Below are 22,722 nucleotides of genomic sequence, written 5' to 3'. Positions count from 1 at the left end.
TTGACCGGACTTATCTATCATAGATACTTTCCGAGCGTGGCCACGCATTTCCAATTCATTACTCCTCGAGTGGCCCCGAGATATTGTTTTAACTCGACAAGGGGTGGACAATTCCTATCGCACTCATTCCCTTCGACTAGCCACAGCCATCATAACCCAAAATATGCCCATTTGACCCCATTTACGAAGGTCGTAGTAACACAAATCAAAGTTAATCTGAAACTGAGCCATCTTAGGTGAATAGTCTTTAGTCAAAAGAATCGACTCATTTGAATACTATAGCAGCTCTCGCCACGACCAGGCTATATAAATTTGCCAGAACTCTATAAGCGGTCATAAGGCCCGACAAGGTGTTCCTAACAATCTGCCTATGTGATCGACTAGTCATCTCACATGACTCTATGGCACTTGAACTTGCCATCAATCGCATCACAATCTAGTCACTTCGAGACGTCACCTCATACAAGTGACTATGGGCGAATACAATGTTAATCCGTGTTCACTTTAACGGGGTTCAATTGTCACTACAACCCGTTTGGATGTAACAAAGTATAATAAAAGAGTTTTAAAGTAAAAACCCGAACGACAAATGCGATTATCACATATGAATAGTCAATGCCTGATTACTATTTCATGTTCTATAATCTAATTTGATCTTGTACGTAGTTGTTCATTTCAATTCAATTGAAATGACATGACTCATCATGTTTAGCCTTTGAGAAGGCTTTGGTTAGTAGGTTTTATCAATTTCTTGTACCTTACTCAACCTTACTACATACTCGTTTTCCTTTGTAATGTATACATTTGCATCACAAAACTTTCTGAGTACGTGTCGAGATCCAATCAAGACATAGGCCCTTTTAGCCTAAGAATAGCTCCCACTGTTTTCACAGTGTGCGGGACTCTTCCTTCTTGCACATCCCATGATTGCAAGTGTACTCAATTTCCGTTATAAATATCTCTCATTGTTCTTTATTGCCTAGAACGATTCTAGAAAATCTACTTCTTAATTATCATAACCACAATGGTATCTTAACCATCCTAATGTGTTTTGATTATGGTTTTGTCGGAAACCATGCGCAACCTCAATTGTCAATTGTCACTTGTGTAACACCCTTACACAAAATTGCATCATAAACACTTTGCTTTACTTCCTTAATGCTTCTGCATGCACTTAAGGGTAATCTATATGGATTACTTGGCAAGGATTACTTAAATTCGATTTTGAAAACAATTCATCATACTCAAAGCATATGAAGTGTTATACATCATTACTCATTTAATTGATCCGGCAATGGGAAGCAAAATGGAATCAATCAAATATGTTCAAATTAATTGAACTAGTCATGAATCTTATCAACATAAGACTTCTTACTGACGCTAATATCACGTGGATTTATCTTCATAAATCTAGATATTAAAGATGTATTATATTACTCCAAAAGTCTTAAATCATTCTCAATGATCAATATGTCATCCACATATCGGACTAATTAAAATTTCCGTAACTCCCACTAATACTTCATGTATAAACACAACTTCTCGACTTATCGAGAACTGTTTTTATCACATGATAAAAATATTGATTCTAACTCATTGATGTCCTACTTAAGACCCTCTCTTAAGTTTCACATTATCTTAGGATTGCAAGAATCTACAAAACTCATGACATGTATTGAATACATTCCTTCTTTTGAAGAAGTGGGTTTTAGATTCACTTGCTACGTATTTTATAACAATGAAAACATAATCCCTAAGAAGATCCAAATAGACTTAAGAATTTCAGTTGGTGCAAAACCCTTTGCAACCAATCTTGCTTTGAAATCTCTCTTTATTAGTGCAAAACCCTTTGTCACTAATCAAGCCCTTTTGTTTCGGATTTTCATGGCTCTAAGCCTTGTATTGAGTTGTGACTTAAACATTAATATGTAAGTCATATGTTCATTACTTTCTAGAAGCAATCAACTTGAATCAAACAATTTCTTTTGTAAGTTATAAGCTCTTTACTTTCTTCAAAGTAGCATGAATTCATCATTTTTAACAAGTGACGAATTTTAACCTCCTAGGTTTTGAAGAAACAACGTCTTACACAAAACGTCTCATGTAGCCAAGAAAGACCAGTTTCTTGCTACATAACATTCTTTGTGGCTCTTGAATAATTTCTCCCACTCTGTCTTTTAAAATAAACTTGTATTTTAGAAAGACAGCTTCACGAGCCACAAACCCGTCGTACTCGTGATAATTGAAAGGGAAAAATGAGTATTTGTTTCTTGTGAAAACTTACAAACATGGTACTTTTACCATTTCATATCTCATATGATTCGATTTAGTGGAAAAATAATTTAGACAAAAATGATAAAATCCCCAAAAGGATCAAGTAACTCAAAGTAACTTGATTGAAATCCAAACCATATCGAATAGCGTTTGATTTCTTATCTAATCACACATTATTCCATAATGCGTGCTAAGAGAGATTAACTTGTGATACTATATCACATTTCCTTTGGCTTATATCAAAATCTTCACTTTGATAATCCCATCACGACTAAATCGTGATTCCTTGAACTCTTTGAAGTTCTTCAAAGATTTCTCCTTTTACCTTATTAAGTGAACATATTAGCGTCAACTTAAATCGTTGGTAAAAGAAAATGATTAACCTATTTTGGATCGATGATATACAACCTCGATCTCCTTTTCAACCAAAAGGCACGAGACATCTTGCTTTGAATACAAGATACGCATATACCATTAACAATCTAATGGTTTCAAGAGTACTCGATAACTCTTTGCGTTCATCATTCCAAAATTTAAGGTTTAATCTTGGGTTACCAATTTGAATCTTGCATCATCTACATGATATGTCATTCTAGTTTGGTTTAGAATATAATCACCTTGATAATGGGCTAGCCATTCATCAAATCGTGGTGAATAGGGTCACAAAAGTGAAAACCTCTTTTGTATCTTAACAAGTTTATATTCTTATTTAGAGTTTATGCACTTAATAGTCACAATTAAGTACCACTTTAAATCCAAAAACTAGATTGAGTACACAATTACTCTATCTCTCGACTTCATTGTTGCTAGTCGTCATATTCTAATCATCCTATGTATCAAACATAATGATGAAAACCACCACCGGTTTCTAATATTGACGAAGTAATACTAGCAAAAATTATGTTTAATTAAATAAACATTTTTAAAGAAGAAGGTCCCATTAGATGTCCCACAACTAACGTGTTGATTCTTCAATAATTTGGGGTAGTTTCCTTTCTCGTGTCCAACATTTAAGACAATGGAAACTATGTCGGTCGGGATTGATAGGTTTAGCATCGTCATTCTCAACAACTTTACCTTTAACATTACATTGTATCAATTCCTTTTACTTCTTGAACCTCGTCCTCATCTTAACAGTTTAAGAGAATGCTCCCACTTATTTCAATGAGTCTTTGCTTTGAGAAGCAAAATTGAATTCACGAAGATCACTCTTCATTTGTTCGTTTTAGTCTTAAAACTTTCATTGAAGTGGTTGCGTTATTTTGGTCAATTACGAATTCTGAAAATCTAATCACCAAAATAATTTATCGCTTCAAGGTACTTAATTCAATTAAGTATATGAATAACAATCCATTGCAAGTAGATGTGTTAGTCAAAAATCAAAACCCTTTTGATAATGAATAACTTTAATCTATACTCTTTACACGAGATCCTTAGCAATGGTTCATTTGAGGTTTTTAGAAGCAATTTCAAATTTGTCTTTAGTTACGATGTTTTAATGGAGATTTGTATCAAAATCGAAATGATATCGTATATGAATTGTGGTAAAGAAATAGAACAATATAAAAACGGAATAGTGGAAAACTTAACATTTATCGTTTTATTAATACTTGAAAAACAAGTATAGCATTTACTTAGTGACCTCTACCCAACTATGATAAATGATTCCAAGATCCAAATTCATATTAACTTGGGCACGGGGTAGCCGATGAAACCCTTATCAATATAACTCGGTGGATTAACTCTTTAATCGATTCTACTTTTAGAACTCTCGGTCGATAAAATTACTCTAATATTTATCTATAGCCCAAAACACATCAACAAGGGCACGGGGTAGCCGATGAAACCCTTATCAATTACTTTTGTTGAGTTCAATCCAAATTTCGAATAAATGTGTCCATTATCCAAACCCACATTAACTTAGGCACGGGGTAGCCGATGAAACCCTCATCAACATGAATTCGGTGGATTAACATTTATCACCCACTTCCCCTACGTAACAAGGTTTGTACCCGGGGTAGCCGAGTGCACTCCCTCGCGAAATAGGTTTTCATGGTTTCTACTATTTGGTAAGGCTATGTCTCAATTAGTTGTTTTAGCGAGAGGTCATGTCAATTTATTATCTATCACGTTTTAAGTGAACTAAAGCGGTGAACTACGATAATTCGAATTGACACGGTCGATAAACTCGATAAAATAACAATGCATGTTTAGTTATGGCGATTTAGCGATGCATGTGACATAAAATAAAATGCAAGCATAAAAGTAAATAAATCCTAATATGGCCTTCCTAAAATAGAAAAACTATTAATCTATTACATATTCGGAAACCAACTCCATTGGTCCCTTGAACTTCGGTTGTGACACGCATCTCGAGGTAACACCGTCTTTATGTATCGCCATTCTTGAAGAAATCCGTCTTTAGGAATTCCGGAATGAATAAAATTACATAATAAATTACATAATTTCCTATTATACATTTGTAACTAAAATAAAATAAATCTATTAAATTACAAAACGGTGATACGAGATCACAATAAAAATTACAACCGAATCGATATTCCCATACATTTCGGGAAATACCAATTAAAATCTAAGGCCATACTAAGTAAAATTACATAATTCAAAATTACATAAATTAAAATTATGACAATCATAAAGAAAAATGCAGCATTATAATATGTATGAACATGCTCAATTTTAATGCTAAATCGCCTTTAATTAGCCAATATCGTATATTACTCGGTTTTTACGGATTTGCGTGATTTCAACATTTTATAATCACAAAAATACATAAACTCATATTTATGCATAAGTTAATTACCCTAACCTCTTAGGACTCAAAATATAGTCTCCACTAGTAATTTGACCATAATTAACTTTTATTTACAAAATTGTTCATAATTGGACCAAAAATTACAAAAATAAGCTATTATACTTCAAATAAATCACAAAATTTCAAATAAATTCAAAATTTGAAATTTAAATTCATGAACATTCTGGAAAAATTCCATGACACTCATAATGTTCAAAATCTTAGGTTAAAAATTTCGAAATTTTTCCGGAAAAACAATGTTGCGGTTTATCAATTTATAATAAAATAATCATAAAAACATGGAAAAATTATTTTCTCTAACTTTTCAATTTTAGATCTGAAAAAGATAATAAAAAGCAACATTAGACGTTTTTCCTAAGTCATAGATTATGTTTTATTAATTTTCCATTAATAATGTCACTATTTATTCTATTTTTCTTCAAAAATTCATAAATCATGCAAAAAAACTTCTTTATAGCCAATTATTTTACACACATCTTGTAAAATTGCATGTGACAACATATTAATTTTCTATGACCAGATTCGAAATTTAACTCATATTAACCTATTTTTCTCTTAAATCCGAATTTAATAATGAAAAATTCATTTTTCGAGCATAACAAGTCCAAAAATTATGAAAATTTACAGGTTATCTCAAAATAATATATGTAACAACATATCCAAAAACCAAGTAAAAATTCGAAGTATAGATATTTTTAGACCAAAAATGACATTTTTACTCATAAAATCACATTTAAATGCCATTATTGTAAATTATGAACAATAAAAATCCGAAAAATTAACCAAAATATCCTAAAACACTTTAGGACCAGAAATATTAACATGCATGTAATAATTTCGTGATATATCATAATAACACAAATTTTACAAGTTTTATTTGTTATTCATATAACTTGGAAAAACTTTTAACCAATTTGCATGCAAACAACCGTGGCTCTGATACCAATTGAAGGAAATGTAGATTCATATACATACTAACATACTCTTATATGTCAAAATTAATTTGTCATAAAATTAAACATGGATTTTATGCATGCAAACAATATAATAAAAGAGAAGAAATCATATCCTTACATTGAAATTTCGGTTCAAATGGGCACAAAAGAAATCTCCTTTTCTTTTGTTCTTGAGCTTTCCTTTAATGGAAGAACAAGATCCAAGTGTAGGATCTCTCCTTAGGAATAATACCCAAAGCTTAACTCTTAATCTAATTAATATTATTTGAGCTAGTATAATATTAATCTCATGAAAAATGAACCAAAAATTTGTTTGGTTTAGACTCCTAAAACCGGGTAGGAGATGTGGAGAGGAAGAGTATTATTTTTATCTCTCTAAAAATAATTTTACATGGTTGAATGAATAATAATAATCACCCACACACACATATGGTGAATAATAATTATTTTTAGTAAAAGAACTCTTGTTCTTTTCTATGTAGAACCGATTGGGAGGGAAGGAGAGCCCAATGCATGGGCTAATTTTTCTACCCAAGAAATGTAGGCTTGCATGGCTACACATAGGTAGATCATCATTGTGTTTTCTCTTATTAAAATAATTAACACAATTTTTCCACTAAAACCCTCTTAATATTTCGGTACTTATAAAATGGAAAGTCCATTTTATATTTTTGTCATTTGTCAATTTTGTCACATGTTACATGTTACATGACATGTAACAATGCAATGTATTTTTATCATATTAAAAATCAACGTATTAATAAAAATACGTCATATACAAAAATCGACTTAGTAATTCATAATTACTTATACCAAAATATTTTACCAATTTATAAATCACATTTATAATAATTCATTCAATTCCGATTGTTTCTTTAAACAACAATTTCATCCGAGTAATGAAACAATTCGATTACTCAGACCGTATCTCATTTAATCATATTTCAATTTGATACGTAAATTTTACTTCCAAAATCGTCCGTCAATTTTTCAAGTAATTTAATTAACTCGTAACATTATACGATTAATTAAATGATCAATTAAGAGTATTGCCCTATAGGTATGACCTGGGGGTCAATCGATCACCACCGTCACACGACAGTAATGTCAAACTCTAGTCAGCCAATCATTACCGATATATGTTGACCAGTTGACAGTAACAAAATTACTTCCCAATTGTATTCTTTAAAATGAGATTTAATAATGATATTTAAATCACATGATCGCACTATTGTTGAGGACACATTTCCCAACAAGGCCAAGCTCGGGCTCGGCTCGACTCGTTAGCACCCCTAGGTATAGGCATATAGACATGGATTAGAATCATTAGATCGTAAATAGAGACCTAGATAGCACAGACACTTCTCTTAATTGTCTCGTGTCCGATATCATATCGGACACCAACACTCGTTGGAAACACGCTTTAATGTGTCGAATGCCAATACAGCCGTGTCTAACTTTTTTTCATTTATGGGTAGGTGCCCGACGAGTGAATGATGTTATTCAGACGAGAAATGAGTTGTCAAAAGAGATTGATTAGAAGATGGGTTTGGGTGGGAAATGAAAATGAGTTATAGTAAGGCCCAGTTTTACCACACTTGTTTAAATTTAATATCAAATACATTTATAAAAAAAATTCGAACGTTTATAACTATAAAATATACATTTTATTAAATTTAAATAATGTGTCCCGTGTCCTAAGTTTCGTGGGATATCGTGTCAGGTGTCTGTGTCGTGTCCACGTCTGTGTTCGTTTTGGTGCTACCAAGATAGGGACCATTGAAACGGAAATAAGAAGGTAAGAAAGTTGAGACTATCCAACTCGCCCTCGGATTTAAGCTTATTTCTCACTTTAGTGATTTAAATTTTTTTTTTGGCAACAGTAAAAGTAGTAATTTACATCGTATATATCCGGCTCTCAGAGTCAGATTTTATTATTACATTATATTCGAATAAGAAATTAAACTAAAGATAGGGGTGATAATGAAAGTAGGCTTTTTGAGGGGACAATCGGAGCTGGATCAAATAGGCAAATATTTCTTTTCTCTTCTTTATCAACCGAGTTTCGGAGGAATACCTACAACAAGACACATGCACTTACGCCATAAAGACGTAGAAATTTATGGGTGAAAGATCTACTTGTAGAGAAAATAAATAAATTATGTCTTGGAGATTCGTCCCCTTGGCTAAAATTCTTCTTGGTAGTGAGTATTCTCCTTTTGTGTTTTTCAAAGCGCTTAAGTGGGTATCTGGAATTCTGCAAAGTATAGACATACTAGGGGCACACGATAATTTGTCAAATGAGAAAGAGTACATCTTACACTTCTTTGGACAAGCTAAAAATAAGAAAGGCGGGAATCATATAGAACTTGAGTGCAAACTGAAGTGGTGTCATCATTCACAGAAGAGATTGGCAAACTAGAATCATGAGAAACGACCCTGCTTTTTACTTGTATGACTTGAGTACCAAAAGAAGTGAAGTTGCCACACATGGAGGCGTACCCGAGCTTGCATCAGGAACAAGAGGCTTAACATTGTTGCTATCTAAAGGAGACAAGTCGTCGTTCATTACAATCATCGCCCTAGACTAACTCTTTCTAGGACATTTGAGAGTATTAAGAGATGATTACAATAGAGAAATTAAGGAAGAACAATAGAGAAATTAAGGAAAGATTAAGATATGATTAATATTGAGAATTGTATTACAACTAAATTAAGACTAATTTGAGAGTATTAAGAGATGATTACAACTAGATTAAGGATGGATTAAGAGAGTATTAGAATTGGATGCTAATTTAGGTAGTACAACCTAAGAAAAGTTGAGGAAATGCTACTTCCGAAAGAAATGAGCGGATCCTCTAGCTAGTCCCGTGTTGATCTGCTCGTCCCGTGCTGAGGCACGGGTTATTCTGACTTGTGATCCGCTCGGATCCTAGGGAAGACGCTCGGATCCAGCTGCTGCAAGACGCCCCGATCATGGTGCTCAGAGACGCCCGGATCGTGCCCAATCCGCTCGAATTCTTGGACAGACTACTTTTCTTCTTTTGCTCCTTAACAATCCTCAAGGATCATGTCGGGGATGCAAGCTAAGGATCTTTTCATCATTGCTCGTTTCACTTTATTATCTACTTAGGCCTCTAGTGTTGGTCTTCTCTTTGATGCTTGGTCATTAGGTGCGATCCATTTAGCTCCATTTCGCCTCATAAATGCAAGGTTAGTCATCCTCTTCTACCAAGGACACATAACATCAAAGAATATGCAAAATGGGAAGCTAAAGATAAGAAATGACCCAAATAAGTGCTATAAAGCATAGGAACGAGGTTAATTCGGGGACTAAATGTGCTCAAATATGAGTCACATCAATAATTTGTGTGACGTTTAGATTAGGATTATCAGAGGGATGAAGATAAAGGGGTGATGTTATGGGAATTGTCTTTGGACCATTCCCTTTCGATTTTCCATCATCACCAACCATGATGAAATCGTTATTTTTGCTTTGGATCTTCGTTTTGAGGAAATTTTGTGTGTTTGGATCGTTTACTTGCTCACGATACCATGTGAAATTCTATTAAACAAGGAGTCGATTGAAGGGTTAATTCTCATTAATCATATTCTACCATACATCCATCCATATATACGTACAAAGTGCACAATACAATCTTAACCTTTCCTAAACTAGTGCCTACAAATATGGTAAATGAATAATCTACTTCCCTAATGTCGAGATTACATAAACGAAATAATATCATTGATATTATACATATATTCTATAGATATGATTCTAATAAGAAGTGAGAATGAAAGAAACAAAGGTTGGAAATGGGTGTTGAAAGCTACGCCAAGTAAATAATTTAGAGAGGAAATTTTGTAGAATGATTATGTCTAACTTGTAGGTAATAGGAATCTAATAAAGAGTGAGTGGTAGAAATGATTAAGGCTAGTCTTTAGGCTATTAATTTAGGTAAAGTAGTCACATGCCTATTAGGGTAGGCCTTGGGCTCCAAGAAAAAATCAAGTTGTCAACTTGACATGTGCCTAGGTGATGAGGTAAATGATAAATCAAGGTGAAAAGAGGAATAACGAGTATGGGTCTTGTTCGCGGATTTCTGCGACAACCTTTCGTATTGCGGGCATAATTTCCTCTAGAGAACTCCGATTAAGGTGATTTTGATGGCGTTGGAAAGGTAAGAGAGAGGGATACAACTTTCATTTTATGATCGAGAGCCAAATCTATCTTTAAAATACCTTAAAATTAGCATCAACGACGAAATAGTTATTCGTTGGTATAAGGAGTGTAAGTTTAAGATGGTATTTGGATATTATTGTCGAAAATAATATATTTTAAAGGATAAAAACTTTATTGTGGATCATTCTTATTATTTAAAATTGGAATTTAATTATATAGGATGACTTGAAAATTACGAGGTGTTACATAATCGACATCTAATTGCTCAAAAAACATCAACAATTTCTGAGACCTGCAGTTGTAATTGTTAAGAGCCAAAACAACTCCACCAAAAAACGGAGTCACGGTGTAATTAGTGGCATAAGACTCGGCCTTAATCACAGGAGCAACAATCCACACACACACAAACAGGTGCACTGACTGTAGACACAAGTCCAAAATGTTAAAAGCGGGCCAAGACCCACACCTGTCCGCTCTACCCGAGCGCAAGCCTGAGCCGAGCTGGCGCAAGTGTGTGTGACCCAAACCTTCAGATCCCAGGCCATGACTCACAACAAAAACCCTATGGTCCAATTAATAACTGAATAAAGTACACAAGTCAATATAAACATGAGAAAAGGGGACTTGCCCACCGATGTGGGACAAGTGAGAATCAAAATTGTTGGTTTATTGGCTTTTCACAGTCATCTTTTCCAACAGGAGGTGTATGGTGGTGGACTGGTGGTTGGACTTGGTGGTGGTGTGCGTGGTGTGCTGTACATCAGTTTTGGTCTTTTTTTTCCTTTTTTCTTTCTTTGGATGTAGTACATTGGAGGGGAAAACGAGAGGGGTAGATTGGTCACAAACGTCAAGCGTACTACAATGAGTAAAATACGTACTGCGAAAATCAACATCCACTGTTTTTTCTCATTGACTTTATTTCATTCATGAGATGTTTTTTTTACTCCAGTTTATGTCGGAATCGAAATTGCTTTTGATTGTTAAGAGTGTAAATAAAATATATGTAAGAAATTTTGCATTCAATTTCAGTTTAATTTTCTTTCATATTTCAGTTCAGTTTAGAAAATTTCAATCTAATAGAAATGGCCAAAAAGTAATCGAGAGAGCGGGGAAGGAGTACTGTTAAAGACGTTATAGCAAACGAAGACGGGGAGAAGTAAATGTCGTTTGAACTTAACAACCGTATGTATATACAAGAAGTTTGACATTTAGCTACGGAGTACAACTATGAGCCTATGAATCTATGATGCATGTCAATGCACAACAATGGAGTGTAAAATTACAAGAATAAACATGACATCATAAAACCATTAAGAAATCGCGAAATAACTGAAAATAAAGCTAGAAATGAGATATCGTTATCATGTGGTATTGAGTTTCTGCACCACTATACGTATTTTCCGCTAAGAAATGGTAGGGCAGCCTTTAACTATAACAGTAGGATCGGCAGGGCACTTAGCCAAAGGACAGTAATCATCTCCCATTCCCCACCAATTAGGCCCAAAGATGTTATTCCCTTGTAGAATATAGAGCAACACCCCCATGAAGGCAACTCCGGCGTCTAGACCAGCCGACAAGATGTAGTTGTACCGGGCCCACCACCCTTTGTACCGCGAGTAGACATAGTAGTTGAAAAAGAGGCCGACCATGCACCATGTTAGGTAATTTATGGACCTAGCCGGGGGCATCATTGACGTGGACGAGAGAATAATAGGCATGTTTATAAGCTTGATCCATTTCTTTTCAGGGTACTTACGGGTCAAGAACCAGACCGGGAACGGAGCTAGTAAGCCGATTAAGAAGAACCAGTTTAGACCTGGATAGATACCTTGTTTTGTGAACATTCTGGCTGGACCAAGAACTCCCCATATAATTGAAGCATTGAAGAACACATTGTCACCGGGACACGTCCAAGGGCTACCCTTGGGTAGACTCTCCGGATTGCACACATTCTCAATTGTCGTTAGAAGCCACCAGGATGTCGCAAAATTCACTTGAGACGACACTATCGTGCCCACCAGCTACATTCATGGATTAATTAGACGACAAAAGTCATGGGACAGAGGAACCTAACTGCATGGACACAGAATGTATGTGTAATTAAAGTCGATTGTTTCTTACCTGTGCAATGAACATGGCTTTAGGAGCGATTTTCATGTAATGTCCGAGCTTCAAATCTCGAATAAGAAAGAGAGCTTGACTCATGCTGATATAACCATAGGTTTTGAAAGACACATTAGCCAGAGGCCTTCCCGGATATAGATATCCGATAATCAGCTCAGTTATAACATTTAGCCCTATTTCCTGCACAATAGTACATACATTGTTCAAGCCCTCACTGATTAGTTAGTTAAACAAAGCGAGGCGATAATTGATGAGTCTGTACCTGATTTGTAGTGGCCATGATGATGCCGATAGGTAATGTAAAAGAGGCTGCAATAACACAAGCCATTATCAACCCCCACCATGGAAGTTGAAGTTGCCCATTAAAGCCCTCACAAGCTAGCAATGCGAGACCGAATGTGATAAGCAAGAGAACATAATACCACCACTGAGGAACTTGCTCGTAATTCTTTTTCATTATTCGCAAATGCACATCCGAATATCCATCATTTAGCTTAGCCCTTGCTTTCCCCCATAAATGCAATATTGACCTGAAAAACCGCCAAATGTAAATGATTGAAAACGTTCACATATGTATTCGTAGGAAGGAAAATGAGATAGCGCTACCAGGTGTGATCGATAAGATGGAATTGGTGTTGACTAACTTACTTTCCATGGAAGAGAGCGACATGGGAGATGGTAGCAGTTAAAGATGCAAAGCTCAAGCCATAAGAGAAAGCGAAAAAGACACTCAAATAGAGCTTGCTATAGTTACTGTAGGCCTTATCATCAAAGGTGAACGTCTTGGCATCCAAAATACGTGTAATATTGTAGGCTTGGCCAGACTGATCGAATGTCTTGGAGGAGATAAACGGAAACTTCTTAGCCTCATAAATGTTGGAATAATACGACAGTGGAGTGACCACATACACAATTAGGAAAAACCCGACCATAACATTCAAAATAGCAGAAGCAGGAGTCGGTAGAGGGCTGTTAAGAAAGCTAACGACCACATTCCAGTCAAAGGACAATGCGCCAACGCCAAGCCCATGAATCCCTGACCCAATTTGTTGCATCGTCCGAGACTTTTTGAATACCCAGCAAAGTATTGAGAGACAGCCAATTGAAGGGAAAAGATAGCCAGGGATAACATAATATGCAAAACTTGTTAAAACTGTTATCAGAAAGAATTGTTGTTTCGTTATGCTTCCTCTTTGTCTCTTATCCTTTTCGTGGAGCGTCCTGAAAAGAGAGACTTGAACAAGATTTGCGGGCCACCACATATACGGGGAGTCGACAAGGTACTTTCTAAACAGACCAGCCCATCCATAGCCAAGCAGCTAAAGTAGTAAACATACACATATGAGATTAACGACTAATTATATCGAATGAGAGAGACAGACAATTAATCGAAGGAATAGTTTTACTTACTTGAGTAGTTTGAGCAAGGAACATGGCAGCAAACATATTGATACTCCTCTTGTACAAAGCTTTAACAATGACAATAATATGACTAGCATAAACACCGCCACCAGAACTTGCAAAAACAGTGATCAACACGTGTTCTTTCAAGTTAAAAGGCCCAGGATTTAGGGAAAAATGAAGGTTAGTAAAGGGAAGGGTAAAGGTTTTGGTAGGTAGTGTTGCTGCCATTAGTCTACCAGCAGGTAAAACAGCAATTTGAGCTACTAAGGAAGAAACAAAGATGGGGTTTTCGCGAAATCCAAAGTATTTGTTAACGAAAGAGAGGATGATACATGATGAAAGACCAAGCACCCATGTCCGAAATGTTAGTGCTGGAAGTGTTGGGTCATCTGTTATTGGCACTGTTAACCTTACTTCTTCTATTGGACTGTCATTTATTTCCTCTTCTCCTGCAAGTAACCAGCCAATTGTAAAAACGGTAATGATAGATCGAAATTTACAAGATGGGTAAATCAGTTGCTAATTGCGCGCATAACTAAGGCCATAACCGTAAATCTTAACTAAATACGGAGTAACTCATTTTATTTCCTCTTTTGACCCCCTTCGCTTTGCCAGTATTATTGACGACACATGATTATTAGGTATAAAAAGAATATATCCATCTCTCATTCATTACTTTTCTTTAACAATGTCCTTTTACATACCAAATATCAACTTATAAATTTATGTAAAATTCTGATTAAAGTCTAAAAAAATGTCATTCACCATTCATTAGGATAATTCGCTAAATGAAATGCCTTGTCGAAAATACAAAAAAAAAAAAATTATACATTCCATTAACTAATCGATAAATTAAGAAACAAAATGAAATAGAACAGCAACGACAATCTATAAAGTAGAAAGGGTAAAAATGTACCAGCAATACTTAAATCAGAGTGTGTTTTTTCTCGAGATTGAGCCATATTATTATCGTCTTCTAAGCTCACCATTCGTCTCTATAATCTTATTAATTAATCTGTAATTTATGCACAAAGGGTTTTTAGAATTTGTAGGCTTAGGTACTAGTAACAAATAAGATTTGGAACGTACAGGATGTCTGTATTTGCCAGAAATAATAGACAGACATATAAACGTATCCACCCCATATTAACGCAAATATTCATCACAGTCAAACTTATGTATCCAGTAAAATCTCCCATAATTCTGTTTTTTTCTTAATCTGGGATGTTGTTTACCATTTACGGAGGACATCTGTTATTTGAATCTTTCTGCTACAATCTTTCTGTAATAAGCTTTATACACTATTTTTAGTGTGATACATTAGCTTACCAACTATATTTCGTTTTAAGAGTGTAAATGGCCAATCGGGGACTCATGCGTAACAAAACAAAAAAAAAGTGTAAATGGCCAATGAGACACAACTTGGTGGAATTCTATGGTTTAAACTTTAGATAATGTTAGTTCACACAATCAAATCATATACAAGTTGGTAGGGTAGATTGATCATGTGAAATTTAGTTCTCAATTTTAAATTTTCAATGGTTTTTGAGGATGGAACTGGAGTCCGCGGGTTTAGCCTGTTCGGGTCAGCCTGAAATATGTACCATTTCTTGAAAAAATAATAGTGCGTAATTGGGTGTAAATATTTTTTTGGTGAACTGTGAAATTATATTAATAAAATTTAGACATTACATTGTGTATCACCATACAAATTCCTTTGTGCCTCAAACAAATACCATCAGACAATCTAAAAATAACGAGAACTCAATCTTACGTTGTACTCAAGCTATGTAGTCTAACTGATACGAGTACGGACACGGCCCAAAAGGAGCTATTATACGGTCCTTTGCAAGCTGCTACACGGTCCATCATTACAAATATGTTTATCTTATTTACTAGCTAATAATATGTTTAATTTATTTACCTAAAATCTAGTTGTGTAGTCAATAAGCTCATAAGTGTTAGACCTTTCATTTTTATTGTTTTTATGGTTGTAATTAGTGAAGGATTGATGGCAACCCTTCACTAGGCTAGGAATTTCGGTGTTGGCTGCTATATAAGGCCATGAATTTGCTTAATAAGAATCATCCAGAAAAACATGAAAGATTAAGAAAAGAAAAACACTTGTGTTTTTGTTATTTTTTGAGTATGTAGTTTACATGCCAAAAATCGTTAGAGTTTGACGCGATCAAGCTTTAACCCGAGTAATATTCAATAGGTCTTGAGTATTCTCACCCATTACTCGTGTTATAGGTCTAGTACCGAGTAAATATCCCATTGACTTGAATTCTATCCATGAATTCAAGGCAAATATCCCTTTTATTTTATTTTTCTGTTATTCCGCTTCCGCATTTCGCGTCACTAACATTAGCCTGCACCTCAGCTAGGAGCCTACAAGGACGAGGAATTTGGAAATCAATCCTGCATTTGTTTCTTGCAATCCAAATCTGTTAAATCATAGCAGCCATGGCAGCCATAATCATCTGCTTCTTCATGAGTGAACGACAGCGCCATTGAACAACCCATTCCAACACCCCCACCAGTGGCATGTTAATATTCAACCAGTCCCTGAATAAAATCCAGCACTGAACACTAAACGGGCAACCATACAACAGATGATGATGGTCTTCCTGATGAACCAGACACATATCACAGACTGCATCATTGATAATGCCAAATTTGAGCAGCCTGTCCTTAGTCATAAGTCTCCACTGAACTGCCAACCAAACTATAAATGAGTGCTTTGGTATATTCATTCTATTCTAGACAAGAGGACACCAAGTAGCCTTTTGTTGATTCCCTTGCAGCCAAGCATAACCATCAGAAACTGAATAATGACCCTGATTAGCCCAGGTACCATTATTAAACCCAGCTTTCATTTGTTCCTTTACCTGACAGATTTTACGTCAAGTCCAACTAGAATTACTAGTTGGTTGATACTCCAGCCAATCCTGATTTTTAATGTAGACATGACTAACCCATTTAATCCAAAGATGGTCAGCCTTGTTCACTAACCACCAGACATATTTTCCAATCAAAGCTACATTCCACAATCTGCAGTCACAGATACCCAAACCACCATACTTTTTAGCTTTGCAAACTTTCTCCCAGGACACAGGAGGGGATTTTATATACTGGTCACCACCACTCCATAAGTAGTTCCTGCATATTCTCTCAATTCTGTCAATCACAGTCAGAGGGAATGATAAAAATTCGAGCCCAAAAGGAATGGAGTTGAGACAATACCAGTACAAGCCTACCAGCATAACTGAGTTTTCTTGCACCCCAGTTCCTGATACGCAACACAATCTTTTCAACTAGCCTAGAACAATCCCCAATGGCCATTCTTTTGTGAGAAATAGGGATTCCTAAATATCTAAATGGGAATTGCCCCTCTTTGAAACCAGATAGATTGAGAATTTCATTGCTAATCTGCATACCCAAGCCATTGAAATAAATATCAGACTTCTCACGATTCATCTCAAGGCCAGAAGCCACTGAGAAGGTAGCAAATGCCCTTAGCAAAACAGTAATGGAGGATTTATCACCTCTGCAAAACATTAAAAGATCGTCTGCAAAGCAAAGGTGAGTAAGCTTAAGTGCTCTGCAAAGGGGGTGATAGTTGAACACCATACTATCAGTGACCTTAGCTAACACCCTACTGAATTGGGTGTAAATGTTGACAATAATGTATATTAGAATAAAATAAGAAATTAGATTAAAAACTTTTTAACTTAAAAATTTTATCCCCAAATGAGCTATTGAATAGAATAGTGACAAAATTGAATGATTAAAATGGGTAGGAGTTAGAGAATCTCAACTTTTAACTATATTGAAATTGAAAAGGAATTGAGTTCCAATTAAATTCCGAATTTCTAAGTTTTTACCTCTACAGATGATGTCTCAACTTTCAACTATGCGATCAAAATCAATAACAAACTCCCACAAACAAATACAACATCAGATTATTTTAGATTCATGTCATACCTGATCATCCAAGCCATGTGGTGTTTAAGATATATGCTTATAGTCAAATTATGTTTGGATTAAATCAATTTGGATGAATCCATTCCAAATCTGTTATCCGATTGCAAGTTGCTACTTGGTAGGACGAGTACGAACAAACATTAGTACAATGACACAAGCAAGTCTTGCTACTTGATTGGATTGTCATAATCGTCGTCCTCATCTTGCTGCCCTCATTTATTAATTTGTTATACTTGTATCATCAACTTGCATAGTACTACAATCAAACATCTTAACCACTTCCTTTCAACTTGCACATAGTTGTTAAATCATTCAATTACTTCACTATTCATTATTTTCTTAAACTCAATAATAATGCAAAACAACTATGAAATCTAAACCAACATTTTAGATTAATTAATTAAACAAATTAACAAAGTGGTAGAATACATCATTAAACGGCCGCATATACTCTATTTACATACAGCACACTCTCATTCTCTCGTACAAATTACAAATTAAAAGAAACAAAAACTACTACGATAGTACCAAGTGGTATCTTTTTTTTGGTATTTTTTCTTAATAATTAATTAACCGCAAAAAGAAATAAATTAAATTTAACAACGAAATAATTAAACTTGTTTTAATTATTCCTTAGTTAACGGCTAACTGTGAGTACCCAAAAGCTGGATGTGGAGATAACGGAGACAAAGGTGGAACGCTAAATATTCCGTCTTTCATATCCTTATCAAAATCCCAAAACGCCGTCCAACTTGACGGCGTTAATGCCGTCATCGTCTCTTCACCACCTCCAAACGTCATCATTTTACTGTTATCCTCCTCAACTTTCACCTTTTTACTACTCTCAACCACCGCTTCGTTGGTTTTTCTCTTCCTCTCCACCGCACTTTCGCCGCCGTCTACGGCGGTTGTTACTGCAGCTGCGTTAGCAGCTTCCTGAACAAGCTTGCCGACCTCAAGAGGGAAATTAAGTATCGCTTTTGAACCACGGAGTCGAAAAGCGGCCCGATCATACGCTCGGGCAGCTTCAATCGCGGTATCGTAAGTCCCTAGCCAAACCCTAGATCCTTTCCGGTTCGGGTCACGGATCTCCGCCGCGTACTTACCCCACGGCCGTCTCCTCACACCTCTGTAGTGCCTCCTCTCCTCCTCCTTCGCCTCAGCCTCGACTCGCTGAGTCGACTCGGTAGCGAGTTGCGGCTGAGGTTGAGTCAACTCGACAACCTCATACTTGTTCGCCGATTTCGGCACGGCGATCTTCATCGACGGCCTCCGCTCCTTAAACTTGGCCGGTTTCTTGACGACTTCCGGCTTGGGCTCAAAGGCAAAGTCTAGATCAAAATTAAAGTCAAAGTCAAAGTCAACGCCGGAGAATTCCTCCATTTTGACGGAGGAAATGGAGTTTTGTTTCTCGATTAAGTAAGAACCGGAGCTTTCAAACGAGGTAGTTGTTGATATGTTACTCGATTCGGAAACATCGAAAAAATCAGTACAAATTGTGTTGTTACTATTATTATTATTTGGATTAAAATTGAACATGTTGTTATAGGAATTAGAAACTCCAATAGGCGAGAGTTCATTAAAGAGGTGGTGTTTGATAAACTCGAGAGCATTAGCTTGATCATTTGACGCCATTGTTACACCTTGAAATATAATGAATATTTAATTTAATAATAAAATATTAAAAAGGATGATTTAATTTGAATTGAGTTGATTAGATTTGATGAGGATGAGAGAAGTAAAGATAGAGTGGAAAAAGAGGAGTGGAAAAAGTGGTATATATAGAGGGAGGGGAAGGGAAGGAGGGAGATGAGCTTCGTGAATTAAGACAGGACTCAGGAAGGAAGGATCGTAGAGGCTGACTTTATAATTGAGGTGGGGTGAGATTAGATCTGAGCCGTTGATGTGTCGTTTGAATAATCCTAGATTGCGGCGGCTTAAGGAAATCTGACCGTTGGATGAGGGTTTTGTCACTTTGTGATGGCAGTTATTTTTTTGGGTCATCCTATGGTATGATATGGTATGGTTTGGATTTAAGCTAGGGGTGAGGTACACATCCGATTCACCATTCCTTCTGCGTTCTGCCACTTGCTTGTAAGCCCCTATTTTAAAAATGGTAAATTTTACTTAAGACGATTGATGAAGTTACGTTTGGTGGTTTTTGTGATTTTAATTTGGATCTCATCTACACTGACACGTTGTTATATGGACCTATGGCTTCCTTTATACGGAAAAAAAAAAATACAAATAGTTTTCGGCTGTGTTAGGTAAAACTAGATGAAAATGTAGCTAAACAATGAGAAGGTAATTGAAAATGAGAAGTTTTTAACTTATAAGCTAACCGGTCATTTTTCCTCCTTGGGGTTGGCCCTCATGAGGTGTGAGCAGTTGTGCACACTCGATACCTATGACTAAATTTTTACATGGTTGGAAAAGGCTCGTTACTACAAAACATGATAGACATCAGACTTTTTTTTACTAATAAGACATTAAACTTTCACCCGATGTTAATATCTATTATAAGAACAATGGACATCAGACTTGATGTCTATTTGATTAAGAGACATTATACTTTTACAAATCCGATGTTTATTTGAAAAGAAACCCAATATCTATATTTCGAATAGACATTAGAGTTTTTTAAAGTCTGATGTCTATTTGGAACATAGACATCAGTTTTTATAAACATTTGATGTCTATGATTTTATTTTATTTTAAGAAACAAATATTACGTTGTTATATTGTTGTGAGACATTAGGCCTACCCATGGTCACAAATGCAAGATGATTCGATAATCCACAACAATTATCTTTATACAAATCAACTAATTACTCAAAGTCAATTAACCAAAAGATTTAACATATATTATGCGCAAATTTATATAGACAATTAACCTTCTATACATTGATTTTCTAACCGGAGATCAAAATAAAAATGAAAAATCAAAGAAAGTGGAAAGTTAAGAACGGAAAAGAAAGAATTGGTTTTGCCTTAAAAGTCTTTTTTGAAAGTTTGATTATTGATATCTATTATGAGCATGCTTTAGTTACGTATGTATTTGTATTGACTTTTTGTGTTTCCCATGTTGTCCAGCAAAAATCTTTTAGTTATAGGCATGTGAATTTAGGCCTAGCAAATGGGTCATTCAGATCGGATTCGGGTCAGATCACTTGTAATACCTCGTAGTTTCTAAGGCTTTACTCGACCGAGTGACATTTGGGAATTTCTGAAAGTTTATGAAATAAGGTCACTCGACCGAGTGGAGCTTCACTCGATCGAGTGGACCGAGCACTTGACCGAGTGCCATGTCGCTTTCTATTATTTCACACGAGAAATGGTAGGTGGCCTTATTATCTTTAACCATCTTTTTTCAGATTTTTTGACCATATTTCACTCCCTACCTTATCCCCTTACTCTCTAAAACCTCCCAAAACACTACCACCTTATCCACAAAGATCTAACACACATCTTTGAAGATTCACTTCCCAAATCCTTGTTCTTGCCACTTGTTTATATTTTGGTAAGATTATCTCATTTTCTTTTTGTCTTTTAATTAGTAAATCCTAATTCGATTAGTATGTGGCCTTAATAAATTAATTAGGGTTATGACTAATTAAATGGGGTAATTAGAGGTTAATTAATATTATTATTGTTGTAGTAATAGTTAGCCATGAATAATGTAGGAGGGAGACTTCATTGAGGAACACTTCTAGCCTCTTAGCTTGAAGTTTGTTAAAGATTAGCAAGAGGTAGGGTATCCTTACTTAGCTTTGATGATATGGATGTTTATTTGTGCATTGTTTGGCATTAGTAACATAATATATGCATTATAACATGGGTAGTGGTAATTAAGTTGTGATGATATGTTGTTGTTTGATAATCTTCATACATGTGGGGGATTGGGTAAGTATGGTTGGTCTCACATTGTTGGATAAAATGCATTATAACATGTACATGAAGCATTTGTGCAAAAGGGTAAGTTACTGATGAATTGAGCATTATTATCATATCATAACATAATTTGTATTGTTTGAGAAGTGTACTACTTGTTTGTGATTGTCAATCTATGTGGTGTTGTTTGGTGGAGGACATGTCTGTGATTGGCTATGATTAGGAGACCGTCTTACGCTTGAGTCGCCTCTTGGAGCTTCTCACTCCAAAAGGAATGTGCACATTAAGGGCTTTAGTGTAATACTACGGTTTTATCTGTCTTAAGGTACTCTATCGAGTGGGGCTTACTCTGTCGAGTAAGTAACTTTTTGCGCAAAACAGTGGTCTGGCTGTAGGGTACTCGATCGAGTAAGTTGGGGACTCGATCGAGTAAGGGGCACTCGATCGAGTAAGTGAGTTTACGGGCTGAGTTTTGACGGATTTTGTTAATGATGCGAGATTAATATAAATGGGTTTGTTATTATTTTTTAAACACTTTTTAACATCATAAACTTTTCAAGTGACGATTAGAAGTTATGTATCTTGCTTTTCTCGCATCATTGGCAAATACCTAAGCTACGTTCGTCGGATCATCTTGTTCTTTATATCGTTGCGATCGTCGTATCGAGGGTAAGTTCCTTGTATAATTTATGTTGGATTTCGTTGAGTTTCTTTAAAATCCTAAGTAGGTGATTTGAGGGTTTTGGGTGGTTTGTATGTATGTGGTAGTAATTGTATGTATGTATGTTATAGGAGGAGGTTTCGTAGAGGAAAGATTCTGATTAGCTGCTAAGACCGTCTGTGGTGTTTGCATTTTAGGTAGGGTTTCCCTACTCAGTATTAATTACATAGCATTGTTGGTGTTGATGTTATTGTCGTTGTTGTTGATTGATTCTTTTATCGTATTGGCATCGGTTTTCGATAAGTGTTGTTTGTATAAGATGATTGATTGATAACTGTCTGTGATCTTCGGGGTGCGTCCCTGGCTGAGTGGAGTCACTTGCGGGAGTGGCTTCACGCCCTTG

General features: G+C 35.6%; 3 protein-coding genes across 3 annotated transcripts; all 3 read right to left on the bottom strand.

The window, feature by feature from the left end:
• Positions 1-11,405: 11,405 nt before the first annotated feature.
• LOC141658951 (oligopeptide transporter 1-like) lies at positions 11,406-14,881 on the bottom strand. Its single transcript, XM_074465668.1, has 6 exons — positions 14,697-14,881; positions 13,787-14,229; positions 13,025-13,695; positions 12,639-12,906; positions 12,374-12,556; positions 11,406-12,273 (listed from the first exon to the last, which is right to left on the bottom strand). Exons 1-6 carry the CDS (start codon positions 14,767-14,769, stop codon positions 11,656-11,658), a joined length of 2,256 nt encoding a protein of 751 aa, XP_074321769.1. The 5' UTR covers positions 14,770-14,881; the 3' UTR covers positions 11,406-11,655.
• Positions 14,882-16,230: 1,349 nt separating this feature from the next.
• LOC141588602 (uncharacterized) lies at positions 16,231-17,413 on the bottom strand. Its single transcript, XM_074410035.1, has 4 exons — positions 17,185-17,413; positions 16,759-17,072; positions 16,599-16,671; positions 16,231-16,496 (listed from the first exon to the last, which is right to left on the bottom strand). The coding sequence occupies exons 1-4, from the start codon at positions 17,411-17,413 to the stop codon at positions 16,231-16,233; spliced, it is 882 nt and encodes a 293-aa protein (XP_074266136.1).
• Positions 17,414-18,135: 722 nt separating this feature from the next.
• On the bottom strand, positions 18,136-19,572 carry LOC141587208 (ethylene-responsive transcription factor ERF105-like). The gene has a single exon (XM_074408657.1). It carries the CDS (start codon positions 19,400-19,402, stop codon positions 18,401-18,403), a length of 1,002 nt encoding a protein of 333 aa, XP_074264758.1. The 5' UTR covers positions 19,403-19,572; the 3' UTR covers positions 18,136-18,400.
• Positions 19,573-22,722: the final 3,150 nt, after the last annotated feature.

This window comes from Silene latifolia, chromosome 6 (genome assembly GCF_048544455.1).
Source record: "Silene latifolia isolate original U9 population chromosome 6, ASM4854445v1, whole genome shotgun sequence".
NCBI classification, from domain to species: domain Eukaryota; kingdom Viridiplantae; phylum Streptophyta; class Magnoliopsida; order Caryophyllales; family Caryophyllaceae; genus Silene; species Silene latifolia.
Note: the sequence above shows the minus strand (reverse complement) of the source record. Positions and strands in the feature narration are given on the sequence as shown.